This window comes from Heteronotia binoei, chromosome 6 (assembly GCF_032191835.1).
Source record: "Heteronotia binoei isolate CCM8104 ecotype False Entrance Well chromosome 6, APGP_CSIRO_Hbin_v1, whole genome shotgun sequence".
In the NCBI taxonomy this organism is placed as follows: Eukaryota; Metazoa; Chordata; class Lepidosauria; order Squamata; family Gekkonidae; genus Heteronotia; species Heteronotia binoei.
In genome coordinates, this window is record NC_083228.1 from 73,896,010 (window position 1) to 73,922,445 (window position 26,436).

At 48.1% G+C, this 26,436-nt stretch overlaps 1 protein-coding gene across 3 annotated transcripts in view; it reads right to left on the minus strand.

Annotated features, from left to right (window-relative positions):
• Positions 1–26,436, minus strand: part of NEURL1 (neuralized E3 ubiquitin protein ligase 1) — a 232,303-nt gene that overhangs the window by 17,949 nt on the left and 187,918 nt on the right. For all 3 annotated transcript variants that reach the window (XM_060241726.1, XM_060241728.1, XM_060241727.1), the window contains exon 4: positions 3,593–4,273. In XM_060241726.1, coding sequence (XP_060097709.1) covers positions 3,593–4,273 — 681 coding nt within the window. The remainder of the gene's footprint in view (positions 1–3,592; positions 4,274–26,436) is intronic.

Sequence of the window (26,436 nt, forward strand, 5' to 3'; positions counted from 1 at the left end):
CACGTGATTTTCGAACCGAACTGTTCAAACCTCGAACAAGGTAAAGACCGGGCCAGATTTTAGTTCGTGTTCAGGTCTGTGCCCATCCCTAATGTCCTCTGTAGATCATATCCTCCAATCTGGTGAACAATTTCACTTTCTCTCTTTCTAGAGAATCCATTTAGAAGAATAGATCTGACACTATTAAGGCTACATAATCCCTCCTTTTGCAGCAGTGCCCAAATACTTCATTAATTCATTTTGTTCTAAAATCTTTAGAGATTTAATACTTTGAAAGCTCTGCATTGTACATTTCCATTGATTTAAAAAAACCCACCAAAGGCAGAGTATGTATTTTTGCTATGCCTTGCAGCAAAACCACAGCAAAGATTCTTCCTACCAACCATGACAGAAGGATTAGGAATACTTCAGTGAGAGCTGGAACTGGTATGGTTGCCAGAAGAGAACACCAGCCCGCCCCGCCCCTGTGCACCAGCATCACATTCTTGTGCTTATGTCACATCCAGTTAAAACTAGAAATGAGTATCTGATTGATACTAGAGTAGAAGGGGATGTTCTAGCATTTCAGGGAGGAAATCTATGACTTCACTCTGTGTCACTTCCTGTTTTGATTGGAATTGAAATAAGCACATGGCGTGATGCTGACATGCATTTCTTTTCCCTCATTTCTTACCATCAGTGCCCAAGACACCAGTGGACAATAAGAGGGAATGCCAAGAGGCTTCTAGCAGGAGGCCCCACATTCCCAGACACTTGATTTGGGCTACTGTTAGTATTGTGGCTAAAAAAGCCTGAAATGGCATTTGACATCTTCAAATGTGAATATGGTTTGTGTTACCATCCAGTGGCTGGCACGTGGATGGAAACCAAGGGGTGGCATTACAGAAACTCTGAGATGTCATTTCCAGGGGAAAACTAGAAGTGACATTATTGCATCAGCACAATGCTCTAGGATTCATTGGAAACTGTGGTTTTACTATAGAGTTTCTGGTGAATCCAACATCATCATGTTGATGTGATGATGCCATTTATGGGCACCCTGGAAGTAGGGTTGCTAGCTCTGGGCTGGGAAATAACTGGAAATTTTGGGAGAGGAGCCTAGGGATGGTGAGGTTTGGGGAGGGGAGGGACCTCAGCAGACCACAATGCCATAGAGTCCACCCTCCAAAGCAGCTGTTTTCTCCAGGGAAACCGATCTCTATTGTTTGGAGATCAGTTGTAATAGTGGGAGATCTCCAGAACTCATCTGGCAATCCTACCTGGAAGTGACATCATGGCATTGTCACAACTCTGATTTTTTTCTCCATCCACCACCCCAACTATCCTACTGAGAAGTGGCCAGGGTCAGAGGGCTCCTGGTTGGAGGGTTCTTGCTAAAGTGTGAGACCTGACAGTCCTACATATAATAAGTATGCCAGTAAGAAGCTCATTAGTTTTCCTTGGGCTGGGTCAGAATGTTGCCTACTCACTTTTGCCAAGTTAAAGGTAAAGGTAGTCCCCTGTGCAAACACCAATCATTTCCAACTCTGGGGTAACATTGCTTTCACAACGTTTTCAAGGCAGACTTTTTTTTTATGGGGTGGCTTGCCATTGCCTTGCCCAGTCATCTACACTTTCCCCCCGGCAAGCTGGGTACTCATTTTACCTACCTCAGAAGGATAGAAGGCAGAGTCAACCTCGAGCTGGCTGAGTCAACCTCGAACCCAGCTTCCGCCGGGGATCAAACTCAGGTCGTGAGCAGAGCTTAGGACTGCAGTACTGCAACTTTACCACTCTGCACCACGGGGCTAATAAATACCTAGATTTAAGCTGAAAGATAAGATATTGCTCCTGAAAGACAATACTAAGCAAGCCTTTTTTGTAGAAAAAGCCCAGCAGGAACTTATTTGCATATTAGGCCACACCCCCGATGCTAAGCCAGCTGGAACTGCATTCCTGCGCGTTCCTGCTAAAAAAAAAAAGTCCTGCTCCTAAACAGAAAGAAGTCCATATATTATTACTCTCATGTCAATCAGATTGTTTATTAGCGCTGGGCTGGGAAATACCTGGTAACTTTTCAGGCTCTAAATTTATCAGAATAAATTGTGACTTTTGGACTCTGCAGAGCTTTAATTATAACAAAAACGTCATCTTGGCTCACAATTCTATACTTAGTCAAGTTGCCTACCCACAATATTAGCAAATATCTTCAGACAAAACATTCTGGAGATGATAGATTTTGAAAACTTATGCAAATCAATAGTACAGGAACTTCCAATCCAATCCAGCAACTCTTTCACACACAGGAGTTCCTGCATGTGCAATCTCCTACATGTGCAAAGGCTCCCCAATTCATACCATTAGAAAGGGGTGTGTTACAAAACCATCCTGTTGCTTGAATAGAGCTGCCTATCTATGAATGTAAAATTACATATCCTGACTTACTTAGCTAGTAACTACTGATATAATTAATTGATTTGACTATTAAATTTTATTGATTTTATCAATTAAAGGAGCTGGGAATTTTACAAATTAACGGGGAGGGGGCTCTCTTTGGGCTATTATACAATTGTTGGATAGTAATTTTTCCAGGAATATCATTGCAAGAGACAAGCTGCTACACTGGACCCTTATAGATTATCATGGAAGAACAGTGGATACATTATCTGAATAAGTTATTCTTAGTTCCTGAAATCAGGATAGCTCAATTGTTCTTTCTTGAAATAAAATTGCTATGTGGAAGACCCTACCAAATGATGAAGACCAGATTCTTCAGGATAAGCAACTTGATTTTTTTACACATATATCGCTAACTATCCATTAGCAGTGGCATTTATAATGGCATGACTTAGTTTGGAGTAGCAGCTAGCATGTTGGACTAGGATCAATGAAACAGATTCTCTCTCGGCCACTAAACTAACTGAATGACATAGGGCCAGTAACTCTCAATGTAACCTACCTCTAAGCATTGTTGTAAGGACAAAATGAAGGATGGGGAAAACATGTAGGCCACTCTGAGCTCAGTTAGTTAAATATTAAATTGCATAATTAGATTTTTTAAAGGTTTCTGTTCTTCAAAGCAACATGAGACAAAGCTATATTGCTTTCTTTCAATGGAATCATGCTTACCAGTCTTGTGCTGGTAGGATAGAACACTGTAATTCAATGCTGAGGGTAAGACTTCAGTCCTATACAACTAATTTCTTTACTTTGGATGAGGAATGTGTGCATATTGCCTAAATTAAGCAAGTAGTCCCCTATGTTTTTTCCTTTTTATGCCTTCCACCCCATAAGAACAGGAGGTGGCTCAAAAAAAATTACTTGTCTCCTTTGCAGTTCACTGGTGATACTGATGGCTAGAACTGTGGCTTGCTGACCAAACAAACATACTTTCCACATTTCTTGCCTCCAAACTCTCATGCACATAACACTGAGCTTCCTGTCTCAGGATCTACTTTGCCCTTTCTTTCCTCCATCAACATTATTTTCAAGTGCTATCATTACCCTACCCACTCCATTATTTAGAAATTTAGTACATTTCTGTGCTGCTCTTCAGAGAATTTGTTTGATGTGTTCTCCCAAATGCAAAATGTACTTCAAACACAAAACATACCCAAGACGCGTATTTGCATCACTGCTCCATGTAAACCGAAGAACATCCACAGTGGCTGGGAACAGTCCACACAGACCTGCATGCCAGCACTCGCTCCATTGTGGCTCAAATGCAGTTCACCTTCTGAATTCACCATGAAACCCAAAATGTCTCCACTTTGAAGAGGCACCAAGACTCTACAAACTGCCCAGAACTCTTTTCTATCCACTAAAGACTCTGGGTTATAAGGAAGGTCACTGGGCCTCAGGGTGCTAGGATCACAGGTGGTGACTCCATAAGAGAGCGTTCCAGTACGCGAGGTATTGGATTTGTTAATTTTGACAAACATAGTCTCATTGATTCTAAGGGGCCTGTTGGTAAAAACCAAAGTTCTCTCTTCTCGAGCATGTTCTAGACGAGCCACAGTCTGGTCATCCAAAATTTTGATATGAGCTCCCCTGAGCTGGTGGAAACGGAGATCACTTTCAAGCTGGGATGGGAGAAGATGGGAATGTTGGGAGTTGAGGGAGTTCTGAGGGATAGGACACATGGCAGCCATGACGTGGAAGTTTTCCTCCTGGAGGTTGAGGTCGCAAAGGCTCACAGACAGTCGGGTGTCCTCAGTCTCTCTGCGCAGCGAGGGGCGGCGGATAGCCGTGAAGGATCTTGGACGGAGGCAATCAGGAGGAATAATTTCACTGTCTGGAACACAAAACAAAAGACAGAAAATGTGACCTATGGATAATGAAAATTTCTAGGCTATTATCAATTGCTCTAAAAGGGACACAAGGACCTGATGTCCCTATCATGTCGCCCCTAAACGTTATAAACAACATTCCAGGCAGTCTCTGAGTCAGTACCAAAAATCAACAATGCCTGGAGGAGCACAGCAGTGGCAAATTAGCAGGATTTACCATTAAGCCACTAAAAGATACATGTATATTCTCAAAAAAACATCTTGAATAACTTCCACAGGTAGAATGACAGTAACTGCTGAACAGAAATTTTGATCTAACATCAAATAGTTATTAAACGGGTGGAAGTCCACCGATATGCTTGTCCAAAATGCCTTCTCTGCTGATAATGTGGGGGAAGTTTTAAAATTTTAAAAATGAATGCATAGGAATTATTTAAATTTCTGGTTGCATTATTGGCCTTAATTGTTAGTAGGGTTGCCAGATCCCATCTTCTTCCTGGCATGGGAATTTGGGGGGCATTCCAGGAGGGGAAGGGACTGTCCCCGATATGATGATGTAATGTCAAGCTGATTGCCATCATTGTGTTGGGGATTCAGGAATCTACCTTACAAGGTTGCAGGGTATCTTTGTTTTTGCTGAAGGCCTTGCTTAGGACTATAAAAGCCTAACACAAGTGAGTGCTGACAGCAAATGATCTGTCTTTGATTAGTCTTCCGAATACTTTTCAGCTACTTGTTCACACTTGCAGTTTGCCCCAAAGGCTAGCAATTAGACTGCCACTCAGTATTAGCAGAACTACAAACTCAGCTCTTAGAGTCAGCCAATTCCTAACAATTCACACCCTTACATTTGCACTCTGAACTATAGCCTTCACATTGGATGCTGACCAGCAGCTGAACACTGCCAATGGTCTCCTAAACAGCATTGCCTTGTTCTGTATCCTCAATTTCTTCTGCATTACTACAGGCTGCACATTTGTAGCGCTTGAAAAAACTTTTGTACTATCCTGTTGTGCTTCATTAATTAAAATGTCTGCCCTAACTAGCTGGTCACATAAGTTCTTAGCTCTCTTGTGTGCCATTATAGGTGCTTCTCCACAGCCAGGGACATCTCCCAACAGTTGCCAGTGTTTTAATATAATGCACTGCCAATGATCTCCTAAACAGCATTGCCTTGTTCTGTATCCTCTGCAGTTGGTATAATTCATCTTTAGACACAAGATACACATTTGTTTAGAAAAAAGTACTACACACAGAAATCTGTATGAAGGATGCAATTAGAACGTTCATTACTTAGAGAATAAGAGATAGCTATAGTCTGTGTCAGTATGCATTACGCAATTCGTTCCCAAAATTTGGATAGCCAGGCCATACTTTTTTTCTGAATCAAAATAGAACGCAGGCTCTGTACACAAAAAGCTTTACTCTGCAAGTTAAAGAACTTCCCCCTCCTAAAAGGAGCCTGCCCTCCTATATCACTGGTTGGGAATAAGTGAGCCAGTTGCCACCACAGCCACTCAGCTTTAAAAAGACTAATCCAGGTTGAGGCATGCCATGACAATCGGACAGGACCTGCCCAGCAGCAGACAGGCATGGGCTGTACATGCACAGGGTGGATCACACAGCTGCAAATACACAACAGAGGTGCAGCAAAAACATTGCTACCAGCACAGCAAGGATGTTTCACCAGGAAGCTCCTGGTGGCTATTTAATGAATATTGGAGTCATCCTATGATGATGTAAGGATGAGCAGGCCATGGGGAACATATGTGTGCATGTGACTGTGCACATTAAATCTGGAGGTGGAAGGTGGCTATGGTGGGCCAAAAAGCCTGTCTGATTGTAACCTCTGTGTAAGTTACAGTTCTTGGTGTGCTGGTTACTTTTCGGAACACTGAATGAAAAATTCATTCACATTTGAAGCAGAATGTCTCCCTATCTCTTTGGATGTGAATAAATCATACAGAGACACAACTCTTTATTGGTGGGTACTTTGGGCCCACAGAAGTCTTAAATTTGTTTATTTTTCATGACATGTATTTCATTTTTTCCTGACACTCTAGTGTGCCCCCCAAGCACTTTTGGAATTACAGCACTATGCAGAACAACCTCTCCCCAAGCAAATAGTTCAACCATTTTTAAAAAGCTGAACTCAAATATAGCTATCATTAAGAGAAACCTCCTCACATAGACGAGAGATACTGAGGTAATAAAGTGGAGGATTTTTTGATATGTTTTGGGTATCATTCTCCTTTTCTTTTAATTCCAGTTAATGAATGCACATTTCAGCAACTGCACTTTTAAATGTCCTCATCCCAATCTTTTCCAAAAGTGAACACTTCTATATTTTTTCATTGAAGAAATGGCATGATCCACTTTTTATTCACAGAGCTCTAGGCTGTCAAATTATCACTGCTGTTTAATCCTAATTAATCATTTAAAGCTTCAGATCCCAATGCGTTATGATACCCTTCAGTAGGGTGGCCATAATGTCTGAAGGCCAGCCAGGGACACCTTGGGGGGGGGAAGGCAGGAGTGCGCGCGCGCAAAGCGCGTGCGCCGCCGGAAACAGGAAGTGACGTCACTTCCGGCGACGTCACTTCCGGCGACGTCATACCACCGCCGGAAACAGGAAGTGACATCACTTCCTGTGACATCATTTCCCCCGCGCCACCTGCCGGAAACGGGAAGTGACATCACTTCCTGTGACATCATTTCCCCCGCGCCACCTGCCGGAAGCAGGAAGTGACATCACTTCCTGTGACATCATTTCCCCCAAATGGCATCATTTCCCCCAAATGCCACTGCCGGAAACAGGAAGTGACTTCACAGCACTTCCTGTGACGTCCCCAAAAATCCCCCAAATATCACCGCCGGAAACAATTTTGTTCTCAAATCCTGTATATACTTCATCAGTATATGGGATAAGGCACTTTCTCAACTGTGCTGCATAATGCAGCCTATTTATTTTGTCCTGTTGGCTCTATCTGCGCCACCTTCATCACTTTCGGGGTGTGGATCCCCCAGTGGGGTGGGCTCCCGACTCCCTCCGCCGGCTGTTTCTGATAGCCCTGCGCCCCCTCTTTCATTTGATATGTGTCCCGTGCGGGTGCCACCCTCCTGCCGGGAGATGCCGCAAAATGAGCCCCCTTGAGGCTTATGGCGGCAGGGCTCGGGGGAAGCAAGCTAGACTGCTGTTCTTTTGAGGGGTTATAGAGCGTTTCGAGCCCCTCCCTGTGGCATTGGTCCCATCGTCGTGGGACCCAGGGGGCCGGCGCAGCAGCCTGCCGAAGCAGCCTGTCACTAATAACACAGGTCGAGATGCGGAAGTGACTGACAGGCTGCTTCAGCGGGCCGCTGCGCCGGCCCCCTGGGTCCCACAACGATGGGACCGATGCCACAGGGAGGGGCTCGAAACACTCTATAACCCCTCAAAAGAACAGCAGTCTAGCTTGCTTCCCCCGAGCCCTGCCGCCATAAGCCTCAAGGGGGCTCATTTTGCGGCATCTCCCGGCAGGAGGGTGGCACCCGCACGGGACACATATCAAATGAAAGAGGGGGCGCAGGGCTATCAGAAACAGCCGGCAGAGGGAGTCGGGAGCCCACCCCACTGGGGGATCCACACCCCGAAAGTGATGAAGGTGGCGCAGATAGAGCCAACAGAGCCAACAGGACAAAATAAATAGGCTGCATTATGCAGCACAGTTGAGAAAGTGCCTTATCCCATATACTGATGAAGTAAATACAGGATCTGAGAACAAAATTGCACCAGAAGACACAAACACAAAGCTCCCTTACACTGAATCAGTGCTTGGGTCCACCAAAGTCAGTATTGTCCACTCCAGTCACAAACACAAAGCTCCCTTACACTGAATCAGTGCTTGGGTCCACCAAAGTCAGTATTGTCACATAAGAACATAACAGAAGCCCTGTTGGATCAGGCCAGTGGCCCATCCAGTCCAACACTCTGCGTCACATAAGAACATAAGAGAAGCCCTGTTGGATCAGGCCAGTGGCCCATCCAGTCCAACACTCTGCGTCACATAAGAACATAAGAGAAGCCCTGTTGGATCAGGCCAGTGGCCCATCCAGTCCAACACTCTGCGTCACATAAGAACATAAGAGAAGCCCTGTTGGATCAGGCCAGTGGCCCATCCAGTCCAACACTCTGCGTCACATAAGAACATAACAGAAGCCCTGTTGGATCAGGCCAGTGGCCCATCCAGTCCAACACTCTGTGTCACATAAGAGAAGCCCTGTTGCATCAGGCCAGTGGCCCCTCCAGTCCAACACTCTGCGCCACATAAGAACATAAGGAGGGAAGGAAGGGAGGAGGGAAGGGAGGAGGGAATGGAAGGGAAGGGAAGGGAAGGGAAGGGAAGGGAAGCGAAGGGAGGAAGGAAGGAAGGAAGGAAGGAAGGAAGGAAGGAAGGAAGGAAGGAAGGAAGGAAGGAAGGAAGGAAGGAAGGAAGGAAGGAAGGGAAGGGAGGGAAGGAAGAAAGAAAGGAAGGGAGGGAGGAGGGAGGGGAGGAGGGAGGGAAGGAAGGGAGGAGGGAAGGGAGGAGGGAAGGGAAGGGAAGGGAGGAGGGAAGGGAGGAGGGAAGGGAAGGGAAGGGAAGGGAGGAAGGAAGGGAGGAAGGAAGGAAGGAAGGAAGGAAGGAAGGAAGGAAGGAAGGAAGGAAGGAAGGAAGGAAGGAAGGGAGGGAGGGAAGGAAGAAAGAAAGGAAGGAAGGGGGGAGGGAGGGAGGGAGGGAAGGAAGGAAGGGAAGGGAGGGAGGGAAGGAAGGGAGGGAAGGAAGGGAGGAAGAAAGGAAAGAAGGGAAGAGGGAGGGAAGAAAGGAAGGCCGCCCCCCCCCCGCTTTCGGCCCCCTTACCTGCGGTGGCAGTCGGCGGCGAGTCGGGCGGCGGCGGCGGGTCGGGCGGCGGCGGCGGGTCGGGCGGCGGGGGCGGCGGCGAGGCCAGGGAGGCGTCGGAGAGGCCTTCCTTGGCCGGCGCTGGCCCGGGAAGGCCTTCCAGAGGCTCTGGAAGGCCTTCCCGGACCAGCGCCGGGTGCTCCGCGGCCTCCCCGCGGCCTCCGCTGGTCGCTGGGGGCCTTCCAGACACTCTGGAAGGCCCCCAGCGACCAGCGGAGGCCGCGGGGAGGCCTTCGCTGGCCGGCGCTGGCCCGGGAAGGCCTTCCAGAGCCTCTGGAAGGCCTTCCCGGACCAGCGCCGGGTGCTCCGCGGCCTCCCCGCGGCCTCCGCTGGTCGCTGGGGGCCTTCCAGACACTCTGGAAGGCCCCCAGCGACCAGCGGAGGCCGCGGGGAGGCCTTCGCTGGCCGGCGCTGGTCCGGGAAGGCCTTCCAGAGGCTCTGGAAGGCCTTCCCGGACCAGCGCCGGGTGCTCCGCGGCCTCCCCGCGGCCTCCGCTGGTCGCTGGGGGCCTTCCAGACACTCTGGAAGGCCCCCAGCGACCAGCGGAGGCCGCGGGGAGGCCTTCGCTGGCCGGCGCTGGCCCGGGAAGGCCTTCCAGAGGCTCTGGAAGGCCTTCCCGGACCAGCGCCGGGTGCTCCGCGGCCTCCCCGCGGCCTCCGCTGGTCGCTGGGGGCCTTCCAGACACTCTGGAAGGCCCCCAGCGACCAGCGGAGGCCGCGGGGAGGCCTTCGCTGGCCGGCGCTGGCCCGGGAAGGCCTTCCAGAGGCTCTGGAAGGCCTTCCCGGACCAGCGCCGGGTGCTCCGCGGCCTCCGCTGGTCGCTGGGGGCCTTCCAGACACTCTGGAAGGCCCCCAGCGACCAGCGGAGGCCGCGGGGAGGCCTTCGCTGGCCGGCGCTGGCCCGGGAAGGCCTTCCAGAGGCTCTGGAAGGCCTTCCCGGACCAGCGCCGGGTGCTCCGCGGCCTCCCCGCGGCCTCCGCTGGTCGCTGGGGGCCTTCCAGACACTCTGGAAGGCCCCCAGCGACCAGCGGAGGCCGCGGGGAGGCCTTCGCTGGCCGGCGCTGGCCCGGGAAGGCCTTCCAGAGGCTCTGGAAGGCCTTCCCGGACCAGCGCCGGGTGCTTCGCGGCCTCCCCGCGGCCTCCGCTGGTCGCTGGGGGCCTTCCAGACACTCTGGAAGGCCCCCAGCGACCAGCGGAGGCCGCGGGGAGGCCTTCGCTGGCCGGCGCTGGCCCGGGAAGGCCTTCCAGAGCCTCTGGAAGGCCTTCCCGGACCAGCGCCGGGTGCTCCGCGGCCTCCCCGCGGCCTCCGCTGGTCGCTGGGGGCCTTCCAGACACTCTGGAAGGCCCCCAGCGACCAGCGGAGGCCGCGGGGAGGCCTTCGCTGGCCGGCGCTGGCCCGGGAAGGCCTTCCAGAGGCTCTGGAAGGCCTTCCCGGACCAGCGCCGGGTGCTCCGCGGCCTCCCCGCGGCCTCCGCTGGTCGCTGGGGGCCTTCCAGACACTCTGGAAGGCCCCCAGCGACCAGCGGAGGCCGCGGGGAGGCCTTCGCTGGCCGGCGCTGGCCCGGGAAGGCCTTCCAGAGCCTCTGGAAGGCCTTCCCGGACCAGCGCCGGGTGCTCCGCGGCCTCCCCGCGGCCTCCGCTGGTCGCTGGGGGCCTTCCAGACACTCTGGAAGGCCCCCAGCGACCAGTGGAGGCCGCGGAGAGGCCTCCCCCACCGCTGCCGGCCCCGCGCGCGGGCGGGGAAGGCGGGGAGTGAGGGAGGGAGCGTCCCTGCGCAGGCGCAGGGACGCTCCCTCCCTCACTCCCCGCCTTCCCCGCCCGCGCCCGCGGCCCACCGGCTCCTGGGCTGCCTAAACCGGGACCTTTAATGGTCCCGGTATAGGCAGCCCGGGATCCGGGATTGGGTGGCCAGATCCGGGAATGTCCCGGGAGACCGGGACGGTCTGGCCACCCTACCCTTCAGTCAGTTCATTAATACAGTTGGTTGATGCAAGATTCTTCATCAGAATTTGACACATTTTGGACAAGTATGGAACAGCTGTTGCCCTATAGGGAACCCAGAAGAGTCCAACCTTCACTTGGATTGCTGATGTATCTGTGCTGATTCTATAATGTGCTGGATCTTCAAGCAGGGTTGCCAGGTCTGACTCAATAAATATCTGGGGACTTTGGGTGTGGAGCCAGGAGCAAGGGTGTGACAAGTACAACTTAACTCCAAAGGGAGTTCTGGCTACCACATGCCTTTTTAACGCCTTCCTTCCATTTGGAAATAATGAAGGGCAGGGGCACCTTCTTTTGGGTCTCATAGAATTGGACCCTCTGGTCCAATCTTTTTGAAACTTGGAGGGTGCTTTGAAGAGAGACATTAAATGCTATGCTGAAAATTTGGTGCCTCTACCTCAAAAAACAGCCCCCCCAGAGCCCCCAATACCCACAGAGCAATCCTGCATTATACCCTAGGGGGAACTAGTTTCCATAGGTTATAATGGAATGCCTAGCAGACATTTCCCTCCCCCCTTGCTTTCTAATAACCTTAAAGTGGGGGGGAGGGCCTCCAAACCGGGGGGCTTCCTACCCCCTATTGGGGATTGGCAACCCTATCTTCAAGCAAGGTCCCTTAACTTAGAAGAAGTGGATCACATAATAGGAGAGCTTTTCTCACATTGCCTCTGACCTTCTGGAGTTTTTGCAATGGCAGCACTATTGAAGTAACTGGCCTTTTGTGGAATTTGGTGTTCTGTAAAATGCTGCTCTCTAGAGCTATCCTGCTTTTCAGCTTGGTAGTGGAAAGTGCCATCAAGTGACAGTCAACCTATGGCAACCCTGTAGTGTTTTCAAGGCAAGAAATATTCAGAGCTGGATTGCCATTGCTTTTCACTGCATAGTGACCCTGGATGTATTTGGTGGTCTCCCATCCAAGTAATAACCAGGGCTGACCCTGCTTAGCTGTGATCTGGCTAGGCTGGGCCATCTAGGTCAGGTCTTGCTTTTCAACTTAGATATCAACACTTGTATACAAGATTAAGCAACTTTCTGACCAGATATTATTAAAGATACTTCAAACAACATGGAAAAACATTACAGCAAAGCAATGGAAAGAAGAAACAGATAGGACAGAGCCAAAGAGAAAGCAAAAGTCCAAGATTGTCAGAAACAAAGAAAACAGAACCAATAAATGCAGCACCATTATGCATCACACAGTGATTAAATAAAGCGTAAAAACAAATACCCATTAAAGAAAATACTTAGATTACAGATACTATCTGATGATTTGCTAGTTGTACTTTCTAGGCTAAATAATCTTGTTGCAACATCTAGTCCACAAAACACACATCAGATGCTACAGTGTTTGTTAGTACTTCTGATTATTTTTAACTGCATGAAAGATGGCACATTAAGGATTCCAACTGCCACTTCAAGAAAACCACTTTCCATGCCAGTGTTCTAACTCAGGTGTACTGGTTCCTTCTGATTCCCCAAAGGAATGTTCTGGGCATTGTGGGACCCATGTGGACAAAACCTACACCAGACAGAGAATGCAGCCAAGGTCAACTTATAGGATATGTCATAAGTTTTCATGTTCCCTCAATGGCATGTGGCCAATTTGGCTCCATTTCTGATTTGAAAAAAGGAGTTTGCAATATAATTTAACAGCTTCCTAAAAATCCCTTTTGAGATTCTCAAAAGCATTTACCAGGTAAAAACTAATAAATAAATATAAGGTCAGATTATTAATATTCATAGAGGAGAGCAAAGTAGCCTAGAGCCACTGCCTCATGAACTGGAGCATTTCAGTGATGCTTTCATATGAAGTCGTGCATAACTGTCCGTTTTACAGACAAGTTTATTGTGAAGCTTAATTCATTTGATATTTGTTAATACATCATGCTATTGGGTGTTTCTTTTCTTTTTATAGACTTGCATTATCAACATGTAAAAAAAAAGATAAAAGCATAGTCTTGTGTATTAACATCAATTTAAATTTTCCTTACATCTGCAACAGCTGCAAGGTGGGAAGCTAAAACAACAGCTCTAATTTGGTAACTCTAGCTCCCAGGGCAGGTTGAAATTAGAAGGGACCCTATGAAGGGCATCTGTAGTTATTTGTGCCAAAGGATGTCTCTGAAAAGTTCAGCTATTCAGTGAATTCAGAGAGCATGTTGGAATGACGAATGTCCAAGAGGGAATCTTGGCAGGCCTAGCTGAGAATGTCTCTTCTTCTGATAAAGGGTGTGCCCTTTTGATCTTTCGTGGCTTGATCTCTTATAAAACTGATCTGTAATTTAACAACCTGGGACTCATATCACTCTAGCTTAGAGTTGCCAGGTTCCCCCTGAACATCGATGGGGAAAAATGGAGTAGAGTTGCCAGATGCAGGTAGGGAAACTCCTGGAGATTAAGGGATGAAAATGGTAGGGTGAAAACAATAATCAAATATAACTAAACATGCAGTGCTAGTATTAAAATACACTATATTTTAATTATGCATAGGAAATAGTAAAACCATTATAAAAACCACATATCAAAGATTCTGTATATAAGTAAAGGTAAAGGTAGTCCCCTGTGCAAGCACCAGTCATTTTTGACTTTGGGGTGACGTTGCTTTCACAACATTTTCACGGCAGACTTTTTACGGGGTGGTTTGCCATTGCCTTCCCTATATCCAAATATCAGGACAAATGCAAGAATATATAAATGCAGATTAAAAGGTATAAAATGTGTGCAAGTATAAGAATCAAATGCATTTTGGCTAAAAAGCCTTTCTCAGTTATAGAGATAACTTAATGTTCTCTTTTTTACTATTTCAGGTCCACACTGTATTTGACAATTGTTTGTTTTTAGGTCCTTTCTGTATGAGTATTAAATATATTGATGTGTAACTTATAGAGTGCTCATTTTAGATTACCACTGAGGAAGACTTTTTAGCCAAAACGCATTTGCGATTTATGATTGAGGATGTTCAGTTTATGATGGCTCCCCGGGCCCCATAAATAAAGTTTTGTCTGTTTCTGCATGATAGCATTGAGGTCTATATTCACTACAATCTTAATGGCCTCCATTCCAAACAGTGTTTGATAACAGAGTAGCACTGTTTGGAACAGAAGCCATTAAGACTGTGATAACAGTTATGCATTGTGGCTTTGATTCAACCAACTGTATTGCTGATGAAAGAGAAAGGAGAAGCCCCTTTTGATTCCCCAAAGGAATGTTCTGGGCATTGTGGGACCCATGTGGACAAAACCTACCCTAGACAGAAAATGCAGTGAGGAGAGATATCAGGTGAGACTAGGAAAGCCAGCCTCCAGTGGGACCAGGGGACCCTTGGAATTACAGCTCATCTCCAGACTGCAGAGATCAGTTCCCCTGGAGAAAAACTGATGGTTTGGACGGTAGACTCGATGGCATTGTACCCTGCTGAGATCCCTGTGCTCTATCCTCAAATCTCCAGGAGTTTCCCAATCTACATATGGCAACCTTACCTCCCATCACCCACCAGAGGTGACCAGGCAACCCTAGATGAGACCAAGGAAAAGTATAAATGTACTGCATGCAATGGCCACTGGGGAATTTTTCAGGTTTTCTCCTCTCTGTTGTCTCTTACTGTATTTTCAGCAGTTGCTTTATAACAGTTTTGCAGCGTTTCACAACTGAGTCAGCTACTGTTATCATCAGCGAGTTGGCTACAATCCTCTGCAGTATCTAGGAGTACATTGGGTTCAAAACAAAGCTGCACATTTTTTCTTTTTTTCAGTGTCAGTTTTGCATGGGTTTTGTAGATAGCCTTTTTACTTAATAATATTTTATGGTTAAGAATTGAGCCTTATTCAAAAATTTTCCTAGTCATGATCCAATGGAGTGACATTCCTCCCTCTCCCTCAGTTGCAATAAAAGGGTAGTTTACTGACTGTCCTTACAAGTTAAGGGTTACTGAGATACTGTATGAGTGTTGTTATTCTCCATAGTGAATACTGATTTCCTTGCTTTCCCAAAAGCAACATATACATTCTGTAAGTGAATAAATTATGCTGAACAAGTACTTAAGTTCTTGCTACATATTGAAGTATAAGTACACTTACTAAAAATTCAGCCTAGGGGATCACACGTTGGTAGAGATGGGATATCTAAAAGGAACAGAAGGGACTTTGAAACTGAAGAGTCTTCTCAGAAATCTAACATTCATTCATTGGGTTATTTGATTGATTGATTGACTGATTGATTAATTGATTTAGGAAATTTCTGTTCTGCCCTACCCTGCAAACAGGCTTTGAGTGGATTACAACATAATCAAACAATAAAACAAGAGGATTAAAATTAATAAAATCAGTACATTAAAACAGATAACCTCTTCATACAGTGCAGATGAAAGAGTAGTTCACAGTGGTACAATTTGTAGCTGACCAATAAATCAGGCAATATCATGTTACAGGTGAGCCATCAGATGGTGTACTCCAGCAGACTTTTGGTCAACTGCAGTGTGCTTCAGTGAGGGAGGCCAGTTTGATGTAGTCTGGATACCCACTGCCTCAGTCAAAGGCCTGGTGGAACAGCTCTATTTTGCAAGCCCTGTGAAAAGGTAACAAAGCCAATGGGGCTCTCTAACCTCCAATGGGAGCATATTCCACCAGGCTGGGGCCAGGGCAGAGAAGGTCCTGGCTCTAGCTGAGACTAGGCAGATATTCAAGGGCCTGGGACAACCAGCAGACGTTGGTTCTCCGAGCATAGAGCTCTTCGGGGTACATACAGGGAGAGGCAGTCACTCAGATATGTCAGTCCCACACTGTGCAGGCCTTTAAAGGTCAATAGCAAAATCTTGAAGTGAATCCGGTACTCAATAGGTAGCCATTGTAATTGGCATAGCGCCAGTTGGATACATGCCATCACAAGCAATGCCATCAACAAGTGCACCTTTGCATTTTGCACCTACTAGTGTTTCTGGATTAGCCCCAAGGGCGAGCCCACATAGAGTGAGTTACAGTAGTCCAATCTGGAAGTGACCGTTGCATGGATCACTGAAGCTAAGTCCTAAGGGGAGAGGTAGGGTGCTGGCTACCTGATTTGCTGGATATAATAAAAAGCTGACCTGACAACTGCGGTGATCTGGGCCCCCATAGAAAGTGAGGCATCCAGGATCACTCCCAGGCTCTTCATCATCTGGACTGGCACAAGAGGTGTGCCATCCGGGGCTGGTAGCCTGACACCCTGTGCTACTACACCCCAGCTCAGGTACAGGACCTCTGAACTCCTATGTCAGTGAGGCAGCGGGCTCTGAGATGGCAAATACTGCTGTCAAATCTAAGAGAATCAGCAGAGCTGACTCACCTCAATCCAGGTGCCTCCAGAGGTCATCTGTGAGGATGATTAATGCAGTTTCTGATCCATGGCCTGGACAGAAACCAGACTGAAATGGATCAAGGACAGATTCATCTTTCAGGAAAGCCTGGAGCTATTCAGTCACCACTTTCTCAACCACCTTCCCCAGAAATGGAAGGCTGGGCACTGGGCAGTAGTTCGCCAGGAGGCTCCAGTGTTTATTTTTTCAATAGCGGGCAAATCACTGCCTCCTTCAAGCCCTCTTGAAAAGTCCCCAAAGAAAGGGACAAGTTGATAATTTCACCCATAGGGTCCTGAAGGCCATCCCTGCAAACTTTGATCAGCTAGGATGGACATGGGTTGAAAAGACTGGTGGTTGGCTTCACAGCTGACAGGATCCTGTCAATATCTTCCCAGGAGAGTGAGCTGAAGTGGTCCAAAATTGGACCTGGACAGGCAAGGGGTTCCAGTTCCCACACTGTTCAAACATGGCCAGGAGATCCTGGCAGAGAGAAAAGATTATATCTGCAAAATAGGCCACAAAAGCCTCACAGCCAATAGCTAATTACCTAGCATTTTGCTTGCCAGATGGCAATGTGGTTAATGATGAAACTCTTCTAAATAATTGAGCCAGGTGCAACTTTGCAGATTCATAGAACTCTGTCTTAGCAGACTTTATTGCCTTCTCATAAACCTTCATACATGTTCTATAACAGGGGTGGCCAACGGTAGCTCTCCAGATGTTTTTGCCTACAATTCCCATCAGCCCCAACCAGCATGGCCAATGGCAGGGGATGATGGGAGTTGTAGGCAAAAAACATCTGGAGAGCTACCGTTGGCCACCCCTGTTCTATAAGAAGCTCTTGCCTCTCTGTCATGAGTATGCCACCACACTTGCTCTAGTCGTCTCAGCTACTGCTTCATCCTCTGCAGCTCCAAAGTATAGCATGGGACTGCTTTGGCATGATAGCAGAGAGAATGCAGGGGAGTGATGTCATCCATGGTTGCAGAGGATCACAAATACCAATATGCCACCACTGCATCTCATGATCTGGAAGAGGGCATCAGATCTGACAGAGCTTCCTGAAGCTGTTCAGGGTCCATTTGGCTCTGCGAGCAAGCATAAATACACTCACCGCCTAAACAAGGAGGGTTTTGCATGCGCAGCCAGACCTTCAGGGCAAAGTGGTCTGACCACAGGACTGCATCCACTGCCACCAGATCCACATATATCCCAAAAATCAAATCCAGCATATGGCTCGCCTGATTTGCAGGGGCTGATACAAACTGGGAGAACCCCAGTGCATTCATGGATGACACTAGATCTTGAGCCTGAGGAGACACCACATCATCAACATGAACACTGAAATCCCCCAGGATCATCAGCCTGGGGTAGTCCAATGCCCAGGCAGATACAGCATCTACCAGGGCAGGCAGGGTGTCTGGTGGTGCATTAGGCAGTTGGTACACCACCCAGATAGCCAAACTCTCCTTGGCCTCCCACATTAAGCTGCCACATTCAATGCCAGAGATCCTTGGCGGTGAGTCAAGGAAAAGGAAGTAAAGGAAAAGGATTCTCAGATTATATTATATTTTCTATAGCCATGGTTTCAATCTATAAATGATACCATATAGCCATTTTCAGAAGTAAACTCCCAGAAGAAATCTATGCACTGGGCAATCACTGTAAGACAGTATTTTGTTTACTGTTGGCACCACTGGTGCTTTCCTGGCTACCCCCCAAAATGAAACACATGCGCATATGTGAAATCAAATGTATAGTCTAATTTCTGTTTCAGAAGAAACTGACTCAAGTACAAACCATCCTTTGAATAGCTCTGTTTTACGATTGACGAACACTTCCATCTTATTCATAGCAGTTTTGCGTGTGTATCAGGTTTCCAGGGCACCCACAGAGTGAGCATAGACTCTAAGAGCTATTCACTGGGTTGGTAGTTTAATGATGAATGCAGGTTGCTATGGAGAGAATGACACAGGAATCTGAGATGACTCAAGTGTATTTGTGCATAAGGTTAGCAGCCTATAGCTTCTAGTAGTATTTGCTGCTTGGCTTCTCCCTTCCCAATATGCTGAAAACAGATCAAAGTCCAAGTAAAGAACATGAAAATAGTCTAGCTGCTTGTCAAGCCCTGATATTCCCAATAATGAAGTCCTTTGTTACTTTCAAAAAAACTTGTTTATTCAGGAATTCAAAGGTGCTCCACTTAACAGAGTCAGTGGAATTACTGAAATACAAAAGGTTACATGTTTGCTGTATAGAGCAGGGGTGGGCAACGGTAGCTCTCCAGATGTTTTTTGCCTACAACTCTCATCAGCCCCAGTCAGCATGGCCAATGAGTGGGGCTGATGGGAGTTGTAGGCAAAAAACATCTGGAGAGCTACCGTTGCCCACCCCTGATATAGAGTATCATAAAACGTTACTTAAGGCACTTCATTTGAATCTTGGGTTCAGAGGTTAAAGCGACAACTATCTTTCCTACTACAAAAGCATTCTCACACTATACTGTGAAAAGATAAGCGAGCCTGTGAATTTGGGGAGTACATCCTTGATACACAGCAGGCCCTTTCAGTATCATAAACATTCTGCTGCCAGATGGTAGTGCCTACGTGTCTCCTAAGTTGTAAATAATGGAGACTGGGCAGGGCTGTGGGTCTGCTATGGTTAGCCAAAATAACGGGGATTGACACTGCTGCTTAAAGACTGCCAGTAAGGGAGAGATCAGTACCTTCCAAGGTAGCTGATTCCACTGTTGAACAATGCTTACTGTAAAAATGGTTTTCCTAATATTCAGCCAGTACCTTTCTGCCCTTAATTTAAACTCGTTATTGTGAATCCTATCCTCTGCTGCCAACAGGAACAGTTTCTTGTCTTCCTCTAAGACTAGTGACAGTCCTTCAAATTCTTAAAGAGAGTTATCATGTCCCCACTCAGACTCCTTTTCTCTAGACTGAACAATCCTTAATGCTCTTATTGGTATGTGGCTTTGTAAAAATACCTGAAAAATACTGGCAAGGTATTTTTTTTGGGGGGGGGGGGCATGGTGGTTCAGCTTGGATACAGCCAAATACACCCCCCTAATTCTAACTTGCACTCAGGTTTGATCTTGACTGTGTACCCTAGGTTCTGACTAATTTGCCAAATCCACTCCCAAGTGATTTACTCTCTGGACCCCCTTTGGATTTTTGCCTGAATCGCTGCTTGGATTTCCACTTGGCTCTCTCAATAAGCAACTCCTGCTGGAACTCCGAACCTCTGGATTTGTGCAGAATCATCACACACTTGAAGTCATAAGCCACTTCAGAGGATAACTCCATGCAGCAAAAAATGTAGAATACAAGAATCAATCAAAGTCTCTCTCAGGACATACATCTCAAGACACTTCACAGGAATCTAGTCATCATAGATGTCAGCCTCTTTTGGCAAAGCATTTCCCTGAAACTACAGGAGTGGGTGGCCTGTAAAGAGCTATCCGATGAAAAAACTCCATATCAGTGGGATGGAACTCAATGACAATAATTTTCCCCAAGGAAATTTGCTGTTCTCACAACAACCCTGTGAAATAGGTTAGGCTAAGAAATAGTGAATTTTCCAAAACTGACCAGCAAGCTTTATGACCTTGTAAGCAGGAATCTGTATTCAGCTCTCTCTGGTCCAAGTCAAACAAGCACTCTGGCCATTGGCTCTCACAATGCAGTTGATAATACTGTGGTGACTTAAATGTTCTATGTCCTAGCAGATTTTGATCATGGTTTCTACTGTGGATCTCCATGGATTACTTTCTTCATATGTAAGAAAGTATCATACCAGCTCAAGCATTTTAAATGTAAACCTCATTTAATTCTTTCATTAATTCATTCCTTTAAGAAAGTCTGAGAACCAACTAGACTGGATCTAAAATACAGAAATTTAAACTTGCTTCCATACTCTTAAATTACTCATCTAACTTTCTTTGCTACACTGTTCTCCAGCTTTTCAGTATCACCTTTAAAAACGACTCCTTTGTTACATATGCCACAAGAAAAGAACCACATCTAATTGCATGAAGGCAAAGTACCCATAAGCACCTCAGAAAAGGACTTTCATTAAACCAATAAAATGGCTGAAATACCATTTGTTTTCATTCTCATGTTCTGGAAGAATCAAGTTCTTAGGAATAGCATCAACATTCTGCCATGATTCTTTAATTTCTAGAAATGTCATATTTGTATTATACAAAGAAATTATTTACTGTCTTCATAAACATCCTCTGCATGCAGTCCATCTGGCAACCAGGGAAGAGACTTGGAACGCGTTAATTTATTTACACTGTAAACCACTTTGTAATAAATAAAAAAGCTCTTAATACTCCTTCACAAGAATGAGCCATATTAGCCTGATACTATTTTTAGGATACCTTTTGCAGCTGCAAATCCAGTTTCTAAAAACGTAGAGGAGGATATAGCAGAGGTGTTTAACTCATTTGTTACAATGACTGGATCTGATATAAATGCTACTTTGTTGGGCTGGGCCATGACTACCATAAAATGTAATGCCAGGTACTAGAGATATAAATGACACAAGCAAACCTAATTAGTAATATTATTTTTTACTCAAAATGCAAACAAAAGCAATTGATTCCTAGGGGTGAAAGCAACTGAATTACTGAGGAACCTACAAAAGTCCCAGTAAAGCCAGTTTGGTGTAGTGGTTAGGAGCACTGACTCTAATCTGGAAGAATGGGGTTTGATTTCCCATTCCTTCACATGCATCTGATGATGTGACCTTGAGTCAGTTACAAGTTCTCTCAGATTTGTTCTCTCAAGAGCAGTTCTCGAAAGAGCTCTCTCAGTCCCACCTACTTTACAGGGTGGCTGCTGTGGAGTGGGGAAGGGAAAGGAGATTATACACCACTCTGAAACTTTGAGTAACTCTTGTTCTAAATGTATTTAAACATATGCAAGACTAGGTTTTAAACATATGCAAGACTAGGTTTTTTTCAAGGGATACCATCAAAGGGGGAGTATCTTGCATTTTATACAAATTAGTTATTTTTTGTATACATAACTCTTTTAAGAAATGGATCATCTTCCTTGCAAGTAAATAAGGTAGTTTTTCATATACCCAGCCAACGGCCAAGCATAGCTATAATCTGTCCCTTGCTCTTTGTTTTCTTTCTCCTCTTGTCCTACCTCTGATCATCTTCAGGAGGCACACCAGACTCTTCCCTCCACTGCTCCATCCCCACTACTAACAACAACACTGTAAGGTAGGCCAGGCTGAGCAAGAGGATCCGGGTGACCCAGATGACAAGTTGCTAGCTCAAGAAGGGAAGGTATGAACCTGGCTTTCGCAGATCCCCTCACCCCAGTTCTCACCCCTTGTGCATTTTCCACAGAAACAGCAGGATTGAGGGAAAGGTTTGACAGAAAGGCTATTTCCAAAACCTTCAAGGGATGCATTCTGTCCTTCCATGACCCTTTTTCCCTCGTGGGCTCAGAGCAGGTCAGGGTGAGAAGGGAAAGGAAGTCACTATCCCCTATCTGACCCAGTACTCAGTCTGCCACCTGGCTCTGTGGTTGTTCAAATGTGTGATGGCAAAAATGGCACCTTTTCCCCCCTTTGGTCAAGGCTAGGACATCTTTCTCCTCAGAGTGACATGCACAAAACAGCCCAGTTGCCTCCCAATCCATGTGCTGGCCTTCCTCCTCTTCTCTTCCTTCCCAGACCCATCCCTTTGTCAGTAAACTGATGCCCCCATGTGCAGTGCCACATTAAACCCTATGGAGGACCCCAGGCAGTCAAAATTTTGGAGGGCCCCTTGCAAATTATCTCTGAATTGGAGCACCCACACCGCTGCCTGTGGCCCCCACTGCAGCCTGCAGGCACCTTCTCAAAAGCCCCTTTGACAAAACTGTGCGGAAGAGGCACAGAGAGGCAAACTTGGCAATGATGCCAGCAGCAGTTGCACCAGGCAAAGAGTAGCTCAGTTGCTGGCTGTGCATGTAGGCTGGGAAGGCTGCAAACGGGGAAAATGTGGGGGGGGAGCCAGCCCAGGGCCCCTAAAGGTGTGGAGGCCCATAGGCCAGTGCCTAGTTGTCCTAATTGTTAACTGCCCATGTACCCACTCTTGCCAATTCCCCTCATGGTTGCCACTTGGTGTGGCAAGGCCAACCACTTGTCTCTGCCCCCCCATGTAGTGGTTTTGCCAATCTTTTCTGAACTGCAGTCAGAGGAGGCAGGATGGAAAAAACACTATGCCTCCACTTTCTCCGTCTTCACTGCCATTCCCTCTGTAATGTACTGAGTGACGAGACGTGTTGAAGGCAACATACTTTATTAGCGGTACATCACAAGAGAGGAAAATGCGGGCCGGGTCCCGCTATATATACAAACCCCCGGAACAACCTTCAGTCTGGCCAGGTCCAATCCTGGCCAGTTAAACTTCCTGCCACAGATCTTGATTGGCGGGGTAGTTTCGCACGCTACATCGAGCGACCAGTGGACTTCCTCTGGTCACCTCTGTAGTGTCGCTGCGCAGTAACTTCAGGACCGCATTGCAAGACATAACACTCCTTTCCCCCCCAATTCAAGACACATAGTCCTTCAAGTAAGCTGGTGCCCTGCTTGACCTCCTCGGGGTTATTTGGGGCGTTGGAGTGGCCGCCAGGAATGAGGTTTCCTCTCGGGGACTTGACACCGGCAGAGAGCGGTCTGACTCTTGTTGCTGTTCTGGAACCTCCGTTCTTGGCGGGTCGCGCCCTTCGCTGTGTTGCTCTTCCGCCCGTGTGGTTGGCAGGATTGGTGCCCTCTGAGCCGTTTCCGGGGGTGTTGTGGCTACCTCTCCCCCGCTCGCCGCTTCCCCAATCGCTGTTGGTTCCTCCGGCAAGGTGCGGCGGTGCAGCTGGTCAATATGCCTCCTTAGGATCTGCTCCCCATCGGACAAGATCTCGTATGAGCGGGATCCCATCACCCAAAGCACCCGGCCGGCAACCCACTCTGGGCCGCTTGCAAAATTCTTTGCATAGACCGGATCCCCTGGAAAGAATCCCCGCGCAGCTTCCTTGACGTCGGGGGAACTGCGGAAGTCGGTAGCCCTGTCGGGATGTAGCCTGTCTAACCTTGTGATCAATTTCCTCCCCATTAGTAATTCCGCAGGGCTAGACCCAGTGACGGGGTTGGGGGTGATCCTGGTATCAAATAGGAAGGCTGTCAGGCAGTGGTCCCAGTTGCCCTGTATGATGCGACCCAGGGCCTCTTTGGTGGTGCGCACCATGCGCTCTGCTTGGCCGTTGGTGGCCGGATGGAAGGGGGCTGACCGAATGTGCTGAATGAGATATCTATTCAAGAACTCCCGGAATTCCCGGGAGGTGAAAGCGGTCCCATTGTCCATAACCAGGGTATCGGGGATTCCGTGTGTGCAAAAGACCCTTTGCAAAACTCGGACCGCTGCCGCTGTGGAGGTGGAAGCTACGGGGATCACCTCTAACCACTTGGTGTATGCATCAACCAAGATGAAGAATATTTGGCCCTGGTATGGCCCCGCAAAATCTAAGTGAAGCCGGGACCACGGCTTCCGGTTGGACTCCCAGTGGTGGACGGGGGCGCTAGACGGATCAGGCCGGGACTCTTGGCAGCGTTGGCACCTTCTCACCCACCCCTCTATCTTGTCGTCCATACCCGGCCACCATACGTAACTGCGTGCCTTCATCTGCACTATCCCCAGGTGTGTTTTGTATAAAGCTTCTAACACTTGCTTCCGCAGTGGGGGGGGGGGAACCACTACCCTGCTACCCCAGAGTATGCACCCCTTGTGTGTGGACAGCTCGTCTCTGCGCGATGTGAACGCCCTGAATTCTGTGTCCAGTTTGCCCGTGGGCCACCCCCTTCCCACCCAGTCCAAAACACATGCGAGTATACGGTCCCTCCCTGTGGCCCGAGCCACATTAGTGGCGTGGAGGGGCCACTCAGGCAGAGTCTCCATAAGCATCACATGGTGTGCAGGGGCGGGATCTGGGTCCGTCGAGGGTAACGGCAGGCGGCTGAGGGTGTCAGCATGCCCCATAGCTTTGCCCGGGCAGTGAACCAGGGTGTATGTGTACGAGTTCAGAAACTGGTTCCACCTCAGGACGCGCTGTGACAAAATTTGCGGGGTCTGGCAGTCTGGGGCGAGGAGGCCCAGGAGCGGCTTGTGGTCCGTGGCAATTGTGAAATGCCTACCATACAGGTAGTCGTTGAATTTATGTACACCCGCCACAATTGCCAAGGCCTCCTTGTTGATCTGAGCGTAGTTGAGCTCTGTGGGGGTCAGGGTTCTTGAATAATAGGCCACGGAAACCTCCCTCTCGTCGGGGAGTTGGTGCCCCAGGACTGCACCCACCCCGTACGGGGAAGCATCGCAAGCCAAAATCAGTGGTAGGGCTTCTTCAAAATGGTGAAGCACCGCGTTGGAAACAAGGAGGTCTTTGACTGCCTGAAAAGCGGCGGCCTGCTGCTTTCCCCAGACCCACGGGGCGTGTTTATTGAGCAGCCTGTGGAGGTGTTCCGCTATGGCCGCTTTGTGGGGCAAAAATGAATGATAAAAATTTAATAATTCCAAGAAACTTTGTAGCTCTGCCTTGCACGTGGGGGTCAGGGCATGGACTATGGCCCTGGTCTTGTCCTCTGTCGGGTGGATTCCCGCGGCGTCTACCACAAGCCCAAGAACTCCACCCTCGGCACCCCTAGTGAACACTTTTCCTTTTTTTACTTTCAGACCTGCTGTCTGGAAGCGGCGGAGTACCTCTCTCAGACGGCTGCTGAACTCCTCCACGTCCGGGGCAGCGATCAGAACGTCATCAAAGAACAGTTGCACTCTGGGGATCCCTTTGAGAAGAGAGTCCATTATGCTCTGAAAGATCCCCGGAGCGACACTAACCCCAAATTGCAACTGCCACACCCGAAAAGCTCCCCTGTGGGTCACAATAGTTTGATACTCTGCTGTCTTGGCGTCTACCGGGAGTTGCTGGTATGCCTGGGCCAGGTCCAGTTTTCCAAAAACCTTGGAGCCAGCTAGGGCCGCCAGGACATGGCTGACCTCCGGAACAGGGTATGGATTGTCCTGGAGCGCTTTATTGATAGTGCACTTATAGTCAGCGCATATTCGCACATCCCCGTTCGGCTTCACTGGAGTGACTATGGGTGTTTCCCAGGCCGCATAAGATACTGGTTCCAGCACTCCCTGGGCCATGAGTCGGTCCAGCTCTGCTTCTATTTTAGGTTATAGCACGAACGGAACTTGTCTGGCCTTCAGTCTTATCGGTCTAACGAGGGGATCGAGAGGTAGGGTGATGGGCGGCCCCTTGTAACTCCCCAGGGACCCATCAAACACTTCGGGGAATTCCCGGCACACATTCTTGCAGTTATTTATTTGCATCTGCTGCACCCCCACTATTTGAATACCTAGTGGTCGAAACCAGGCCAGCCCCAGTAATGTGGTGAGCTGGCGCTTTACCACGAGAATGTCCAGTGGCCCCCTGAAGTTCTTACGCTCTACCCGTACTGTGGCCCAGCCCAACACGTGGACGGGGTTTTTTTGGAAGTCCCGTAGTATAAAATCAGCCGGTCTCAAATTGAGCCGGCGCCGGGGGCACAGTTTTCTTAGGGTCTCCTCCAAAATTATGGAGATGGAGGAGCCCGAGTCCAACTCCATTTGGCATGGAGCGCCCTCGATAAGGACCGACAGTCTGACCTTGTCGGGGGCAGTCAGGACCAAGTTCATTACCTGCAGGCTAGTCAATGCTGTTGTATGGGCATCAGTCGAGTCCTGGTGAGCGGTCTGGCGTCTGCGATTGGCCTTGGCCCGGCAAGCCCTCATGATGTGGCCCACCTTTCTGCAGTTCCTGCAGTCCATGTTGCAATAGGGACAGTCCCATCTCTCGTGGGGATTTCCACAGCTGGCACACTTG